At 46.7% G+C, this 17504-nt stretch overlaps 1 protein-coding gene across 1 annotated transcript in view; it reads right to left on the bottom strand.

Annotated features, from left to right (window-relative positions):
* VPS13B (vacuolar protein sorting 13 homolog B) overlaps positions 1–17504 on the bottom strand; it is a 2999480-nt gene that overhangs the window by 2557902 nt on the left and 424074 nt on the right. The window contains exon 15 of the mRNA XM_086966051.1: positions 7000–7194. Coding sequence (XP_086822177.1) covers positions 7000–7194 — 195 coding nt within the window. The remainder of the gene's footprint in view (positions 1–6999; positions 7195–17504) is intronic.

Here is a 17504-nt window from a genome sequence, read left to right as displayed (position 1 = left end):
TTACTCGAGGTTTCTTCCCCCCCCCCCAGGCTAATGTGATTAACAAGGATTGAAGCGTTGTAAAAAAGTTAGTTGTCAGAGGAAGTGGATTGTTTACAAAATAATATAAAAATTTGGGGAGCGCCACCATTTTAATCAGGGCTACGCGATCCGCAAACGACAGGGGTAACCGTATCCAGCGTGCAACCTGATCTTCCAACTTTGAAATCGCCACTCCGTAATTAGCATGGATTATTTCTTGGGCGTCTCTGTGGATCCATATCCCTAAATATCGAACTGGTTCCGAGGCCCATTTCAAAGGGAACTCTATTGGAAATGGGAGAGTAATATCAGTTAGAGGCAGCAATATAGATTTTTCCCAATTTATTGACAGGCCAAAAAAGCGCTCAAATCTGATGTATTCTCTGATCACCCCATCTAAATATCTGTTTGGCTCCCGGATATAAAGCATCATATCATCCGCGTACATAGATACTGCCAATGAGCGAAGATGAAAACACAAAGCCGAGGCTGCATGTCTTTGTCACAAAATACAAGCTAGGGGTTCCAGAAAAATAGCAAATAATAAAGGTGAAAGCGGGCATCCTTGCCTCGTACCTCTCTGTAAAGCAAATGGCGCTGATACTCGACCATTAACTCGCACTCGCACTACCGGATTTGTGTATAATAAGGTGATCAGGGACGTAAAAAAGAACGGCCCACCGATGCGATGCAATACTGCCACCATGTATGTCCAGGCTACAGAGTCAAACGCTTTGGCAGCGTCCAAAAGGACCGCTAACACAGCTAAGTCAGGCTTGAGTAAATGAAGAACCGCGAACAGTGCTCTCCAGTTATGCGTCGTCGAGCGCAGCGGTACAAAGCCCGATTGATCCGGCAATACCATAACAGGCAATAGCAGTTGCAGGCGTGTAGCCAGCACCTTGGCAATAATCTTTACCTCCGTGTTCATCAGGGACAGAGGACGGTACGACTCACATCGGTCTTGTGGTTTACCCGGTTTCGGGAGTACCACTAGCAGAGCCTCTCTCATCGTCGCTGGTAGTTGTCCCTGTTCAAAAGCCTCCTCCAGCACCATTGCCAAATGTGGCAGTAGCAAATCTACATATTCTTTATAGAACTCGGACGGTAAGCCGTCGGAACCAGCAGCTTTGCCATAAGACAACGCCGCGATCGCATCCCTCAGTTCCCCATCTGTGATGTGATGCATTAGAAAGTCTTGCTGCCCTTTCGAGAGCCAGACCAGCACTATATCCTCCAAATATTTCGCTATTTCTTCCTCACCAGCAGTTTCCTTTTGCTCATACATGTTGGTGTAGTACTGCGTAAAGCATTCTAGTATATCTTCCCCATTCGTCACCGTCCTGTCACCGTCCCTAATTTCCTGTACTCCGCAGTGCTTAGCCCATGGATCTTTGAGTCTATCCGCCAGTCCCCATCCAGGTCTACCACCCTCACCATAGTACCGTGCTCTAGTGCGCTTGGATAAATAGGTTACTTCCTGTTCCGCCAGCTCGTTGTACTCAGTGACTTTTGAGCGTATTTCAGCCAACAGAGTGTCAGATGGCTGCTCTCACATTGTCGCTCCAAACTCAGCAGCTCACGCTCCAATCTATCCATAGAATCCCTGAGCGATTTGAGCACTCCAGCCTGCATTCCGATACATGCTCCCCGCAATGTCACTTTGCAAGCCTCCCATACAACACCCGCATTCGCCACCGAACCAACATTCTTATCAAAAAAGACTTCAATCGTCTCACGCAGACGCTCACGTAACACCTGGTCCGTTAAAGCCCCGGATGGCAACCGCCATGTAAACGTGGCATGTGTTGGCATCCTTACTTCCATCAGCACAGGCGCATTATCAGATAACGTGCGGGGCAAATACGCAGTCATCGCCACCCATCCGCTAACATCCTTTGTCACCAGCCAGTAATCCAATCGCGACCAGGTATCGTGGGCAGACGTGTAATAGGTGCCCTCTCTAACACCCGGATGCCCAAGACGCCACATATCCACCAATCCCAGTACTTCCATCCCATCCTGAACCGCCCCACATGCACGTTTCGTTGTAGCCTGTCACACCTCCTTTTTATCCAAACCACGATCTAGCGTCACATTCAGATCTCCCCCACAAATAATCGCAGAAGGGGGCAACTTATAAACCTTATTCCATAACGTGACATAGAAGTCGGGGTCATCAATGTTCGGCCCATACACATTAACCATCGTTATCAGCGTACCACACAGTTTACCATGTAATATAATGTAGCGACCCTCTTTATCTACTTCCACATGCAAACACACAAAGGGGACATTCTTTTTAATTAGAATCATAACACCCCTAGCATATGAAGAGTACGAAGTTGCCTCTCTCGTTCCCGCCCAGCGACTAGCTACCGTACCAGCTGCCTGCCCGCTAAGATGCGTCTCCTGTAGGAAGACTACCTGCACGTCATGCCTATTCAGATATGCAATCACCTGCCTGGTCTTTTGCGGCCTGTTGAGACCCCGCACATTCCATATTAGCCAATTGATTTTCCCTCCCTTAGCCATAGGTGTATTCAGGGTATATGTCCAGCCAACTGTCCAATGATTCACCTTTCAACCAATAAGTAGTGACTTTATCACCCATCTTCACGCCCCACCAGTTATGTACTCCTTTATATTGTACAGAGACCCTCTTGTGATCTACCATGTGTACCTTCCAGCAAGATCGGATCCCACAGCGCCTCCATTCAACCTCCCATCCCACGACAGCCTCCCCAACTTGCCAAGGCCATCCCCCCACCCTTAGTGTTACCTTGCCCGCAACGGTTACATATGCAAAGATAGACCAAAGTGCAAAACCAACATCGCCCCAACTTCCCAGGTTCATGCCTGCCCACCCCCCTCCCACTTCGGCCCCCCCAACCAGCCAAAGCAAACCCAAACCCCCCCAGCCAACACACAAACAGTGGGGTATTCCCATATGTGGGGGCTAAGAGGCACAAAGCCGCCAGGACATGCAATCTACCTCTGTCGCCCCATGTCTACCCCGGCCATTCCAACAGTTGCCAATCAATAGATCAAGAAATGGCAGATGCCCACCTCTCAAGGATCAACAATCGTCATTGCATATCTCCAATCATGTATCACAGTTTAGACTTCAGAAGACCCACCAGTGCTGCACTATTTATAAGAGCCAGTACTATATCATATTGAACATAAGGCAAGGCATATAAACCGTAGAGCAGCATCCCAGACATCACGGTATTCGGATCCCGATTCCCGTGACCCCAGTAGATGCACAACTGTCTCATATCACCAATGATACATGCCAACAAAGAACATGAAATTTCTCAGAGCATGTGGTCTCCTGACTCATGATGACTTGTAATATTTAAACCAAGCAGCACCTGTAAGGAGAAAGGTTAGTATTACAGAAAGAGTGAACCATCTCCATTAGACAATGCACTAGAAACTAGATAACAAACAGCTATTTGCGCCCTAAATGTAGAAGGACAGTCAGTTATCTTAAGGCAGTTCATCATTCCCGTCCTGCGCCCTGGCTGCGTCTTTCTTACGCTTCTTCTGTTTCTTAGCATATTCCATAGCTGCCTTTGGCGAGGTAAAAATGTTGTTATCTGAGGGTGCACCTATCCGCAGCCGCGCTGGGTACAACATAGCATATGGAATTTCCTCTGCCCTAAGAATCTGTTTCACTCCCGCAAATTCCTTCCGCGCCGCTTGCACGGCCATGGTGAAGTCTGGGAAAAATTCCAATTTGCTACCCTGATAGTCTATGGTGCCTTTTTCCCTCGCCATACGCAGCAGCGTATCCCTGTCCCTATAATTCAAGATCCGAGCAATTATGGGGCGCGGAGGTGCCCCAGGCACCGGACGCTTAGCCAAAGAGCAGTGCGCTCGCTCTACAATAAACATTTTAGAGAGCTGGTCAGAACCAAATATATCCACAAAGAGTCTCTCCATAAAATCTTCCATCCTGCCCACATTCGTGGATTCCGGCAGCCCCATGACGCGGATGTTGTTGCGCCGGGACCGCCCTTCCAACTCCTCATTCTTAGCCTGTATTACCACCAGCACTCTTTCCATACTGAATACTTTATTAGTCACCGTGGTGAGACCATCCTCCATCGCGGACACCCTTTGCTCTACCTCATCCATTCATTCATTCTGCCGTTCAAATTGCGTGGACATATGGTCCAGCCTGTGGTTAACTGCCTCCATAGTGCCTTCTATGGATTGCAGTGTTTTCTGCATGGCTATCAGTGTGGCTTCCAAATTCGGCGCAACCCCCGCAGCTCCTGGTGCTTCAGTGTCTGACATACCTTGCCACGGGGGCGCCGCAGTTCTCCCCGTTTCAAAGTTCAGTTTGGTTTGATTCCTCTCCGGCTGGCCCATAGCACCTAATAATACAATATACTCCCACTAGCAAGTCTCAGGTCACTGCTAGGAAAATGCGATGGGTCCCAAAATGGCGGTGTTAGCGCAGCAGAAGCACAAATGGCACTATGAACTGAGCAATGTCACAACTACACTCCCGCAGGCGTGGTCAAATGCAGACTCCAACAGGGTAAAAGGAAGAATCGCCCCACACAGCCAGCAGGTGCTTGCCGCCCACAGTCAGCTCAGACAAAGAATTTACATCTTGGGAGACGGATATGCTCTGTCCTGATGATGGTCTACATGACGACTGCATATTAGACCGAAACGTCGACACCTCCATCATCTCCAAAAACGTTGCGTTGTCACCAACATACGACCATTGTTTATTAATTATTTTTGGTTGTTTGTTATACTTACCAGGAGTTGATGTGTTAGCTGTGAACTGAAGAGTCACTGTCATCTATACCTCTGTTCTCAGCATTTGCTTGAATTCATTTCTGTGTATCCTTCTCCCAAGATGTAAATTTGTTGTCTCATCACTAAATACTAAAATCTTTTTAGAAATATAACCTACTATCTACGTGTGTTCTCTTTTCCTTCCTTAGATTGATTCTAGTAAATGACAAAGTGTGATATTCTGTTGATACACTTGAGTGTGTTACACATGTACAACTCATAACTAAGATTCATTGGTTTAAAAAATAAGTCCCTTGTAGCATATTGTGACTTTAAATATTCAGTGCCCAAGCCTACAAGGGTTTATTGGGTTTCCCCTGCCTCTAACACGAATCAGCTTTTGTCCTATCACATATACATTATTCTATGTGATCTACAGTTCAAAAAAGGAAAGATACTATTTGTGCAGATGTTTAGCTCACCAAACCAAAAGTAAGAAATGCGTTACTTACCTGTAACAGCAGTTATCCAGTATTGGTATCTTTCATAGATTCACATGCCTGAATCATTCCCCGTCGTCGGGGTAGGAGTCCCCGGTAAATAACAATAGTAATGTCACATAGTCATATACTTAGTACTAGGCCAGATGCCTCACATTAGTAGCCTATCTAGGTCCTTCTGTAAAAAGGACCAAACTTTGGCCAGGAGCCAATCAGCTACCATCACCCTTCTCACCTTCCTGGAAGGAGCCCTAGTCCCTCAGATTTTCGTAAGCACAGTGCTAAGTAGTACCTACTGAGAGGGGAAAGGTGAGCCCTTCCAGGGGAGGCGGGTGGGTTGCATGTGAATCTATGAAAGATACCAATACTGGATAACTGCTGTTACAGGTAAGTAACGCATTTCTTATCCAGTATTATGGGTATCTTTCATAGATTCACATGCCTGAATCAGAATAGCAAGCAATAATGAGCACATTTCGCATAATACATTCGTAAAGACATAATAATCTTATCATAAGTTGTTACACAGTATACATGATACTCACAACCTGATAAGAAATGTGCGATAAATTACCTGGAAGGTGGGATGATAGGAAGAAGGCTCACCACTAATGAAATAGATGACGTAGGACAGCCTGCCCCACTGCTGCATCCTTCAGAAGTTCAGAGTCCAAGCAGTAGTGCTTGGTGAACGTATGTGGTGTCTTCCATGTCGCCGCTCTGCAAATGTCGACAATGGATACCCCAGCAAAGAGCGCCATGGAGGTGGATACCGCTCTAGTGGAGTGTGCTCGAACTTTTGAAGGCAGAGAATGGCCCGCCTGTTAGTGACAGAAGGCGATGGCCGCTGAAATCCATCTGGAAATGCTCTGTGTTGTTAAAGCTAAGCCTTTTCTGGGCCTGCTAAATGCAACAAACAATTGGTTGGACTTTCTAAATTGCTCCGTCCTGTGAAGGTAGAATTTGAGACATCGTTTGAGGTCCAATGAGTGGAGAGATCTTTCAGCCGCAGATGATGGATTCGGGAAGAAAGATCGTAGGACAATAGGTTCGTTGAGATGGAAAGAGGACGGAACCTTCGGTATAAACTTAGGGTTAGTCCGTAGAATGACCCTGTCGTTCTTGAACTGGATGAAGGGGTCTTGCACAGAAAAAGCCTGCAGTTCACTCACTCTCCTTGCTGACGTGAGCGCCAGCAATAGAGCCGTTTTCCATGACAAATATTTTAGATCTGCTCTGTGGATTGGCTCAAACGGGTGTTTCATTAGTTGAGCTAGTACCACATTTAGTTGCCATGTAGGTGGAGGTGCTCTAACTGGAGGGAAAGATCTGAATAATCCCTTCAGAAACTGTTTGATTAGTCTGCAGCCTTTTCAGGCATGTGAATCTATGAAAGATACCCATAATACTGGATAAGTTACCATGCAAGAGCAACCCTTTAAAGAAACACTGCGGCACCTTGCAGAAATCAGTGCCTTACTCTGTGCAGAGATATTCTGAAATACAGTAACTCGCAAGAAATGAGACTCATATCTTCTTATTTTAAGGCTGACATGTTCAGGGCAAGAGTTTTCTGTTGGTCTTACTTTAATGCTATTTTAATATACCATTCTCACTTTTTATTTAATACAAATAATGCCTGTCGCATTTTAGAGCTTTATGACAAATACAAGCATCCGCAGTGTAATTGCTATAAATGACATCTTGAGTTTACCTTTAGGTAGCAATGAACGTAGCAGTGGTGCAGCAGGTTGTCAGAGGGTTGACTGAGATTGCTGACCGTCTGTACCAGCTGCTCTGCATACATTGGCTCCGAATGTTCCAGGTTGATTTTGTCCACCATTATTCGAATAGCTGGTAAAGGTCGTACAGGCTGAAATGTTGCAGCGTTTAGAAAACCACTGGTGTGCTGGAAAGTAAAACTATACTGGTTACACAGGCACAGTATGTTTCGAATTACACTACACTCCACAAAGAAATGCTATAACATGATTTATCTTGTCAGGAGCTTCAAAATCTGAGTCAAGCCACATAAATGACTGAAACAATCTTTTGCTGAAGATGAGATTGTCAGTTTGTATACTCTTTTCTTTGTTTTAGAGGAGTAGCACAATTCTACAAAAAGTTATAACTCCAATTGGTAACAACAAAATAAAAACATGCATCAGGGAACACTTGTCACACATTTATACATCTATTCAACAATAGGCATCCTAGCAGAGACAGAAACATTTCAGTAATAACATATATTTTTGTTAGCAGTGATCGACAACATTTCAATTCCAGTCCATAAACCTCATTAATTGATTGTCTCCTTGTAGTAGGTGTTAGTTCAGTTTTCCACTTTAATGTTCTATTTGTTGGGATTACAGTGTCATTGATTCAACTGCATTGCTCTTCAAAAAAATATAATAATAATTCCTTGGCTACTGCCAATAAGGATGTCAGTCAACAGTCCATCTGAAAATCAACCCTGCCAACATGTGTTCTGAGGTCATCACCTTTCTTACCTAATTGTAAATGACTTAGGAAATAACTTCTCATGTTATCGTCTCTCTTAATTAGTTCCATAAACTGTTTATGGCATGGCTTCCCATAATAATTCAAAATTAGACTGCATCAATGGATACAGTGCTCTCATTACATTGTTTCTTAACAAAATATTTTCTCTTCTATGCCATTTGCTCATTAGGAAGGCATGGAAAGCATGTGTTGTTACCATAATTATTATATAGTGTTTCATTAAATGATTAGAGCAGTACTTAATTTGTAAAAAGAAAAAAAAAGGGCCAGGACCATAGATATTCCACATCTGTCCAATGCAACTGGTACCACCAAAGCTACAGAATGTGAGTAGTATCTACTAGTGTGATTTGTTGGACTATTCCAGGTTGTCTCAAGCTGTAGGGATAGCTTTTAAGTAATTGTTTTTATCCTTATTACAAAAATATATTAACGAGGCAAACGCTCCACTGATGAACTCTGCTTGAAAAAAAGAAAATCGACAAACTGCATCACCCTTTGGTAGACTCTCATAAACATGTGCCGGAGTTTAAAAATACGTACCAGTGCCAAGCATGGCAAACACTGGCCCAAAATAAGCACTGGAATAGATGCATAAATGTGTGAAATGAGCATATTCAACTTTACAATATCCTGTTAGGTAGCTAATATAGTGAGTGCAACTTTAGAAGATGTGTCTCAGGCTTTTTTCCAAAGAACTAAATACATAAAATAACTTTAAGATGTACATTTATAAAGGTTCACTTGTAGTTATCCGGGCGCCGATTAATAGATGTTTATGTCACCCATCTCTATGGTACTCATGACATCAACCTATAGAGGATTAGAAGTTGAGTGGTACAGCCAAGATGTAAAGCAAAGATGTAAACTCGCAACCAAGTGGTCAAACAAAAATGGTGGAAGTGGATGCATTAGTCCACGAAGTCATCAGACTCAGCAGAACAGTTAACACCATTTCTATATTTGAATTTGGCTGTTAAGGGCCAGGGTAACCAGGTAAGGTGGCAGTGCGATTTACAAATGATTTTCTTTCTTTCTTTCTTCCTTTCTTTCTTTGTTCCTTTCTTTCTTTCATTCATTCCAACATACTCCGGTTCAATCTATTCATATTTTCTGTTGTCAGCAGCACATCATTCCAGTTCATTTGGCATCACTTTCCCATTCATTGGTGCCTCAGGTGGACGGCTCACACTTCCGGGCCGGATCCCTGCTCTCAGGTTGCAAGAAATGACACCCAGGCACTGTAGGGAGGGAAACTCCACCACGCTGTGGATCAGGTTTACCCTCACTGCTTCAACCAGTCAAGTTTCATGTGAGAGAGGAGGGCTCAGAGCACTGCTGAGCCTTATGCCATCCAGAAATGACAGCACAACCCGTTCGGCGGTTGCCATGCCTGCTTATTTAGAGCACCATAACTCCAAAACATGTTGTAAACTCATTGAGGTTTCACTGTTATTAGTTATTAACAAAAATAGGAAACTATAAGCGGGAAGGAATGTGACCTAACGGCTATGGCGGTCAACCTTGGAGCTGGGGAACAGGGTTCGAGTCTCAGCAGGGACCTGACCATTCTGTGATTCTGGGCAAATCACTACATTTGAAGGGGTGGGAGCACACTGCCTCACCTCCCAGCACAGTTCACCCCTTAGCATTGTGGTAAATGCAGTTCACAGTGATTGCTTACTTGAATTTTAGCTTTAGTGTTTCACCAAAGTTGGTGCAGGTTAGTGCTGTAAATCTCTAGACACGTGTTTCTGGATATTATCCTTCATCAGTGGGGATAAAAAACTAAATTCATCTGGGGTTGCTGGGAAAGCTGCCACAGTCCTCTCAGGTCTCAGTACCTCTCTCTAGCGCACAGGTGCATAGCCAAAAACTCGTCAGCTTAGTGGCTCAAGGGAGCCTTTTCAAACAGACGGGGGAAGGGAGTACACTGTCTCACCTCCCAGCACAGTTCGCCCCATAGCATTGTGGTAAATGCAGTTCACAGTGATTACTTACTTGAATTATAGCTGTAGTGTTTCGCCAAAGTTGGTGCAGGTTAGTGCTGTAAATCTCTAGACATGTGTTTCTGAATATAATCCTTCATCAGTAGATATAAAAAACTAAATTCATCTGGGGTTGCTGAGAAAGCTGCCAAAGTCCTCTCAGGTCTTAGTAATCACTTAGGGCCATATGTATCAACACATTTCCCCATAGACACAGAATGAGCAAAACCCTTTGATACATCTGGCCGTTAATCTCCCAGAGCCTAACAAAAATTAATGTGTCAGTCGGTAACGTAACTGGTGCTCATGTAAAGTGTTCTGATACCTTCGGGTCTAGTCTGTGACCTATATAAAACTCCACAAATAAAGAGATAAATAAAATATGTAAAATGTATACCTACGAATTCCTGTAGTCCAAGAGGGGCAGAAATATGTTGAAATTGGTGGAACTCTTGTTCCCACTACTACAAGACACATGCTGAAATAAAAGTGACTGTTGCTGTAGCAGTAAGTGCAGGAGAGTGAGGAATGGGTTGCATGTCAGTCAAGTCAGGGACATAAGAAAACCCACCCAAGACGTTTTACATAAATGTACTTTTTACTTAGGCCCCTTTTTTTGGCCAGCTTGGTACGTTTAAAGCAGTTATCTCCAACGTTTTCTGTAGTGAGAGCTACTTTTGCATAAGGAAAGTCCTCATGAGCTACTAGCAAATTATATCATTGTAAAATAGTGACCACATATATTAACATCACACTATGAAACATCCTAATCAGGGATATCAGTCACCACCCATACATTTCAGAGGAGGTTATCAGCAGAAATGCTAGAAAAAAGTTTACCATTATTAAATGCCTCCATGTGACTAATGAAGTAACAGCCAAAGAGTCACACCATCTCTGACACGAAGGACATAATCACACCCATAAATGTACACACACACACACACACACACACACACACACACACACATATGAGTGTGGAGCGACCTTTGACCCTGTCACCAGGCAGGTCGCTCCCCTCACCGCCACGCAGCCCCCTGTGTGACCTGTGATCCGCTGCCGCCCGTTTTGGCCCGCCTGCATCTCTAAGTACTGTTCTGTTGTTGTTTTTGTGTCCATCTTGCATTCTGTACACCTGTGCCCGTTTTTGTCCCTGGGCCCCCTTTCTTTTCTGTTCCCTCGTCTCCCGTGTCCCCCGCCGTTTTCCCGTCACTGCGGCCCGCCCCCTTGTCTCCCATTGGCCGCCCCGCTCCCACCTCCCAGCTGCTCCTCCCTCCCTCTGCCCCTCATATGGAGGCCGCGCAGCGTACGCGCCGCTGGTGCACCGAAGGCACGCCAAAGGCAAGCCCGTCTGCGCCCGTCCACGCGCGGACCATGCCTAGCGCCAGAACTCCTGGTCCCAGCCGATACCTGGAACCCCGACTGAGATACAACACCGCCACCCTCAACTCACTCAACACCGGACGACCACCCGCCTGCTATCAAGCCACCCCGAAGCACACCCACGGACCCTTCACCTGCCTAGCCTGCAAACTCACCTGCCTCCGAGCATGCACACCGCCCGCCGGACCGAACATCTACAAAAACCACCTCAAGTGCATCCTCCTCAACACCCGCTCCTTCCACAAGCACGCCATCGAACTCTGGACCTCTTCGACACAACAGCACCTGATGTCGCCTTCCTCACGGAAACCTGGATGAGCGCCTCCTCGGCCCCCAACATCGCCATAGCCATCCCGGACGACTGCAAGATCACCCGGAAGGATCGCGTCAACCAAACCGGAGGAGGAATCGCCATCATCTACAGAAACATCAGCATCACGACCAACGCCGAAGGCACACTCTCCGCCGCCGAACACCTACACTTCCAGATCCACACCGACCCCAAAACCACACTCAGAGGAACCCTCATCTACAGACCCCCGGGCCCGCGCACACAATTCAGAGAAACCATTGCCGACTTAGTCAGCCTGCACGCACTAACCTCACCAGAATACATCCTCCTAGGGGACCTGAACTTCCACCTGGAGAACAACAACGACAACAACACCACCACCACCCTGCTCGACAACCTCGGACTCAAACAACTGGTGAACACCCCCACCCACTACGCCGGCCACACGCTGAACCCCATCTTCTCCGCCAGCAACCACGTCTCCTTCAGCCACTCCACAGGACTACACTGGACCGACCACAGCTGCATCCACTTCACCTTCACGAAGACTACATCCCACCACCGCACGCCACAGATCCCCCGCAGAAACTGGAGCAAAGTCACCACAGACCAGCTAACCACATCTCTAAGCCAGAACCCACCACCACCACTGACACCAAAAATGCAGCCCACAATCTCGCATAGTGGATCACCAACTGCGCCGACAATCTTGCTCCACTAAAGAACCCCCCAGGCAAGACCAATAGCAGGAAAACAACATCGTTCACCGACACCCTCAAAGACTCAAAGAAATCCTGCCGTACTCTCGAAAGAACCTGGCGCCACGAAAGGACGACAGAAAACGTGACAGCCCTCAAGAATGCCACTCGCGAACACTACCAGCTGATCCGCACCACCAAAAGGACATCGTTCAAAGAGCGGCTGGACAACAACACCCACAACAGAAAGGAACTCTTCAACATCGTAAAAGAGCTCTCCAACCCCAGCGCCAGCAACAACGACATAACATCGTCGCAAGACCTCTGCAACTCCCTCGCCACGTTCTTCTACCGCAAGATCGCAGATATACACGACAGCTTTAACGCCCAGAATCCGCCTCCAGTCACCAAACCTACGACCACCACCCTCAGCGCCTGGACCCCTATTAGCACAGAAGACACCACCCACGTCATGAACACCATCCATTCCGGCTCTCCCTCTGACCCTTGCCCCCATCACATCTACAACAAAGCTGACACCATCATTGCACCCCACCTTCGGAGCGTCATAAATAACTCCTTCGCTTCGGCCACCTTCCCAGAGAGCAGGAAGCACGCAGAGATCAACGCCCATCTGAAAAAACCCACAGCAGACCCCAAAAACCTCAAGAACTTCCGCCTCATCTCTCTTCTTCCCTTCCTGGCAAAAGTAATCGAGAAGACCGTCAATAAACAGCTGACTGCATTCCTCGAGGCAAACAACTCGCTCGACCCATCCGAGTCCAGATTTCGAGCCAACCACAGCACCGAGACCGCCCTCATCGCAGCCACTGATGACATCAGGACCCTGATGGGCAATGGGGAGACAACCGCCCTCATCCTCCTAGACCTATCAGCCGCCTTTGATACCGTATGCCACTGCACCCTAATAACCCGCCTCTACAACACTGGGATCCAAGGAAAAGCCCTGGAATGGATCACCTCTTTCCTATCCAATAGAACCCAGAGAGTCCGCCTCCCACCGTTCCGCTCCGCGGCCACCAAGATCATCTGCGGCGTACCCCAAGGCTCCTCGCTCAGCCCAACCCTCTTCAATATCTACATGAGCCCCCTCGCCGCCATCGCACACAAACACAACCTCAACATCATCTCCTACGCCGACCACACCCAGCTGATACTCTCCCTCACCAAAGACCCAGCCACCGCCAAAACAAACCTCCAGGAAGGAATGAAAGACGTCGCAGAATGGATGAAGCTCAGACGACTGAAACTGAACTCAGACAAGACAGAGGTCCTCATCCTCGGACAAACCCTATCCGCCTGGGACGACTCCTGGTGGCCCACAGGGTTGGGCACCGCACCGACACCCACGGACCAGGCACGATACCTGGGATTCATCCTGGACTCCTCCCTCACGATGACCAACCAAGTCAACGCCATCTCATCCTTATGCTTCAACACCCTGCGCCTGCTCCGAAAGATCTTCCGGTGGATCCCCACCAAAACCAGAAAGACGGTCACCCAGGCCCTCATCACCAGCCGGCTGGACTACGGGAACGCCCTTTACGCAGGAATCACAGCCAAACTTCAGAAACGTCTTCAGCACATATAGAACGCCTCCGCACGACTCATCCTCGGCATCCCTCGCCATAGCCACATATCTGCCCACCTGAGAGACCTGCACTGGCTCCCTGTCAGCAAGAGGATCACGTTCAGGCTCCTCACCCACGCACACAAAGCACTCCACTACATGGGCCCATAATACCTCAACAACCACCTCTCGTTCTACACTGCTACCCGCCAGCTCCGCTCCGCCAGCCTCGCCCTCGCCATTGCCCCACGGATTCGCACAACCACCACGGGAGGAAGATCATTCTCCTACCTGCCCGCCAAGACATGGAACTCCCTCCCTGCACACCTACGGCTGACCCAGGACCATCTCACCTTCAGGAAACACCTCAAGACCTGGCTATTCGAGCAGTAGCAAACCCCCCCCCCCCCCCTTTCAGTGCCTTGAGACCCTCATGGGTGAGTAGCGCGCTTTACAAATGTATTGATTGATTGATTGAGGCTCTTAATTGTCAGTTCTAGATCCATACCCTGCTCGCCTCAGCTCTTAGGCTGATTATGCACCCAACTAAGAAATGTTCACTTTGGCTCCTGCAGATCAGCACTGCAGTGGGTCAGCACTGGTCACTGCTCAGGCTGCTGCTGGCACTCTTCTTTCATGGCCCACTGTTCACACATTGTCTAATAGAGTAGGGCCTACAACATGACCAATCTCCTTGTGACTCAGCTAGACTGAGAGAAGAGACAGATGGTCATGGGGCAGACCGCATAAGACTGACTCAATGAGTGTCTGATTTTTGTCATGATGCCCTGCCATGGTTGGCCTGAATGTCACCTGAAATGAGCAGTGCAGCCTTCTTTAATACGCACAGCCTCTCTGAACGAAGTACTGGGTTTGACTTCCCCACCGAGCTACTAGTAGCTCCTGAGCTACTCTACCGGAGACCCCTGGCTGAAAGCAAAATCTGCATTTAACTGCATGTATGGCCAATTAAGATACATTAAATACTGCCACTATTAATGTAGATCATGCAGCATGCCATAAAAAAAAGAAGGGTATCCAGATTAGAATGGCGATCATTATGGAAACAGTCGCAGAGATACACTAATATGCTGGTCCTGTGCTAGCACCAAGGGTTGAAAAAGTGGAAAGATACATAGCGACAGAAGCAGTTCAGTACTGCATGAATGTATTGTTTTAAGTAACAGTGATGGAGTAAGCAGAAAACTCAAAGATAAAAGTTCAGAATAGAGAATTGAGGAGAGGTGGTGAACTGAGCATTTATATATATAAAAATCCTAGGGTACGGTGTAAATTGACTGATGGCAAAATAACATTCACTGGTAACATAGACTAGAGTTTCACTCTAGGGGAAAGACAAAAATATTATGCTATGTGGTTTTAGTACAAGGCACTGTTATTCAAATGCTTGACTTTGGGAGCCTTGGTGTATGGAATATGGATTTCCCACGGTGGCAGCTGTTTTGAGGAGGGTTTCACTTTACATCATGTGACCTTTTCTCTAACATATGGGAGTGTGATTAAAGTTTTGTTTGATTTGCAAAGCCCATTTCTAGTCCTCTTTTGTTAGTTGTGGGTCGCATAATGGAAGACCTGTGACTGCATGGCATTGTTCAGAGGCCCATATAAGGCAACCAGTTGGCATTCTCCAACAACAGCACTATTTCAGTCGTAGCTGTGCAGACCTGGGGCCAGGGAAAGTGCTTTGTTTTGTTTTTACACCAATGGCATCTCCGCCGGCTCTACCGGTGTAAATCTCTGCTTGTTTGCCAGGTCACAATGATGGTTGTCCCACCCTAATGAGGGTGGTGAGCCTGTCATTCACTCTCTGCCATGCAATTTTTTAGGTCTCGTCTGTGATAGCGCATGCACTGCATGCCGTTTCGTTACAAAAGATATTGGATACAACAAGGGGCTTGCAGCCTGACCATTGCTTAACATTTGTTGACTTCATTGTCACACTTATTTGCTGCCTTCTAGTAGGCCATTGTGTGCTGGCTTCACTTCCTCTTCCTTCTGCTAGAGCTGAGACCAAGTATTAGCTTCAGCTTGATTGCTGCCCTTCCGCTGATTGAGCTATAATTGAGCTACTAGTTTTACATTGACTTTTTCTCGGTCCTCCTTGTTAAACCTCTTGTCATTTATAGCTATGTATTACTATGCACTTCAAAGAAACCCTTTTCTCCTTTGAAATCGATGTTTACTGTGACAACAGATGCTATCTGCTTCCAAATGTATTTGCACTAAGACATGGCACAATTGCTTTAGCGGATTGTTTTTTTGCCAAATGTCATATTTAATTGATTTGCTCTTAATCACAGGTGTTTTTTGCCGAGAACTAACAAGCAATGGCAGTACATTAGCTGCATTATGCAATTTCTTTTACTCTTTTCTCACTGTGTAACTTTTTTGTGCTGTTTCTCTCACTTTTTTTTGCATCTTTGTATCATTTCTCACTTTCTGTGTATTTTCTGTGCCGTTTCTCTTGCTGTTTTGCCATTTTGCTGACATTTTTGTGCAGTTTCTCTTGCTCTTTAGTCTCTGTGTCATTTCTCACACTCAGTGACTTTTGTGTGCTGTTTCGCTTGCTCTTTTTGCCTCTTTGTGCCATTTCTCTCACTCCCTCTGAGACTTTTCTGTGCCATTTCTCTTGCCCTTTTTAATTGTTTATGACATTTCTGTGACTTTTTAGTGAAGTTTCCCTCACTCTTTTTGCCTCTTTGTGCCAATTCTCTTTTCTCACTCTCTGATACTTTCTGAGCTATTTCTCTTGCTCTTTTTGGTTCTGCGGATTATTTCTGTGTCCTTTTTGTGCTGTCTTTCTCGATATTTTTGCCTCTGTGCCATTTCTCTCACTCTTTTGTCACTCTCTGATTTTTCTGGGCTGTTTCTCTTGCTCTTTTTGCCTTTTTGAGACATTTCTCTCATTCAGTGTAAACTTTCTATGCCAATTTTCTTGCTCTTTTTGCCTCTTTGTTCCATTTCTTGCATTCCTTTTCTGACCGTTGCCATCTCTCCAAGTTCTCTGCACCCCTTTCCCGCACTCTCTGCACCCTCACACCACTCTCCACTCCTTAGCGCCTTTCTATTTTACCGACCTCTCAAGACCTACTTAATGGCGGCCGCAGCACAGATGTGCAGCAGGCACACAGCTGATGTGCCAAAATCAAGGTGTCAAGAGAAAAGGGGTGGGACCGGGAGCCGTTGTTTAAGTAGGCCTGCACACAGGGCTCCTAGTTGACTGTGCTACAAGAGGTGTGCAGTTCCTAAGGGGGGCAGGGGAGAAACAGGTCTTTCTTTGTGATGCCCTCACACACCCCGAAGGATGTCATGCGCTTCATCATAGGGTGTTACTCCACGTTGGGCTGGCGCTGCAATGCCCGACAGGCTCACCGTAAACAGGGCTCTTTGTCGGAGATGTTAATGTTAATGTTAAAAACGCTTGTATAGCGCATGGCTACCCCAGCAACAGGGCGTCCCAGCGCTTGCAGACGGTTAGAGACAAAACAACTAGGCGTGGATAAAACGTGTGGCAGTACTAGTGGGCCTTAAGTAGGCGGAAACAGCCATGTTTTAATTAGCTTTCTAAATGACAGGTAATTGTTAGTGGCACGCATCTCTAGGGGGATTGAGTTCCACAGTTTCGGAGCCAGATACCTGAAGGAACGGCCACCTGCTCTGCTCCTTCTGATTTTGATGGTACAGGCGAGGTGGAGGTCCGCTGAACGGAGAGCGCGTGTGGGA

The sequence above is a fragment of the Lissotriton vulgaris genome, chromosome 4_1 (genome assembly GCF_964263255.1).
Source record: "Lissotriton vulgaris chromosome 4_1, aLisVul1.2, whole genome shotgun sequence".
Lineage (NCBI taxonomy): Eukaryota > Metazoa > Chordata > Amphibia > Caudata > Salamandridae > Lissotriton > Lissotriton vulgaris.
This window is presented reverse-complemented; position numbering and strand designations above follow the sequence as displayed.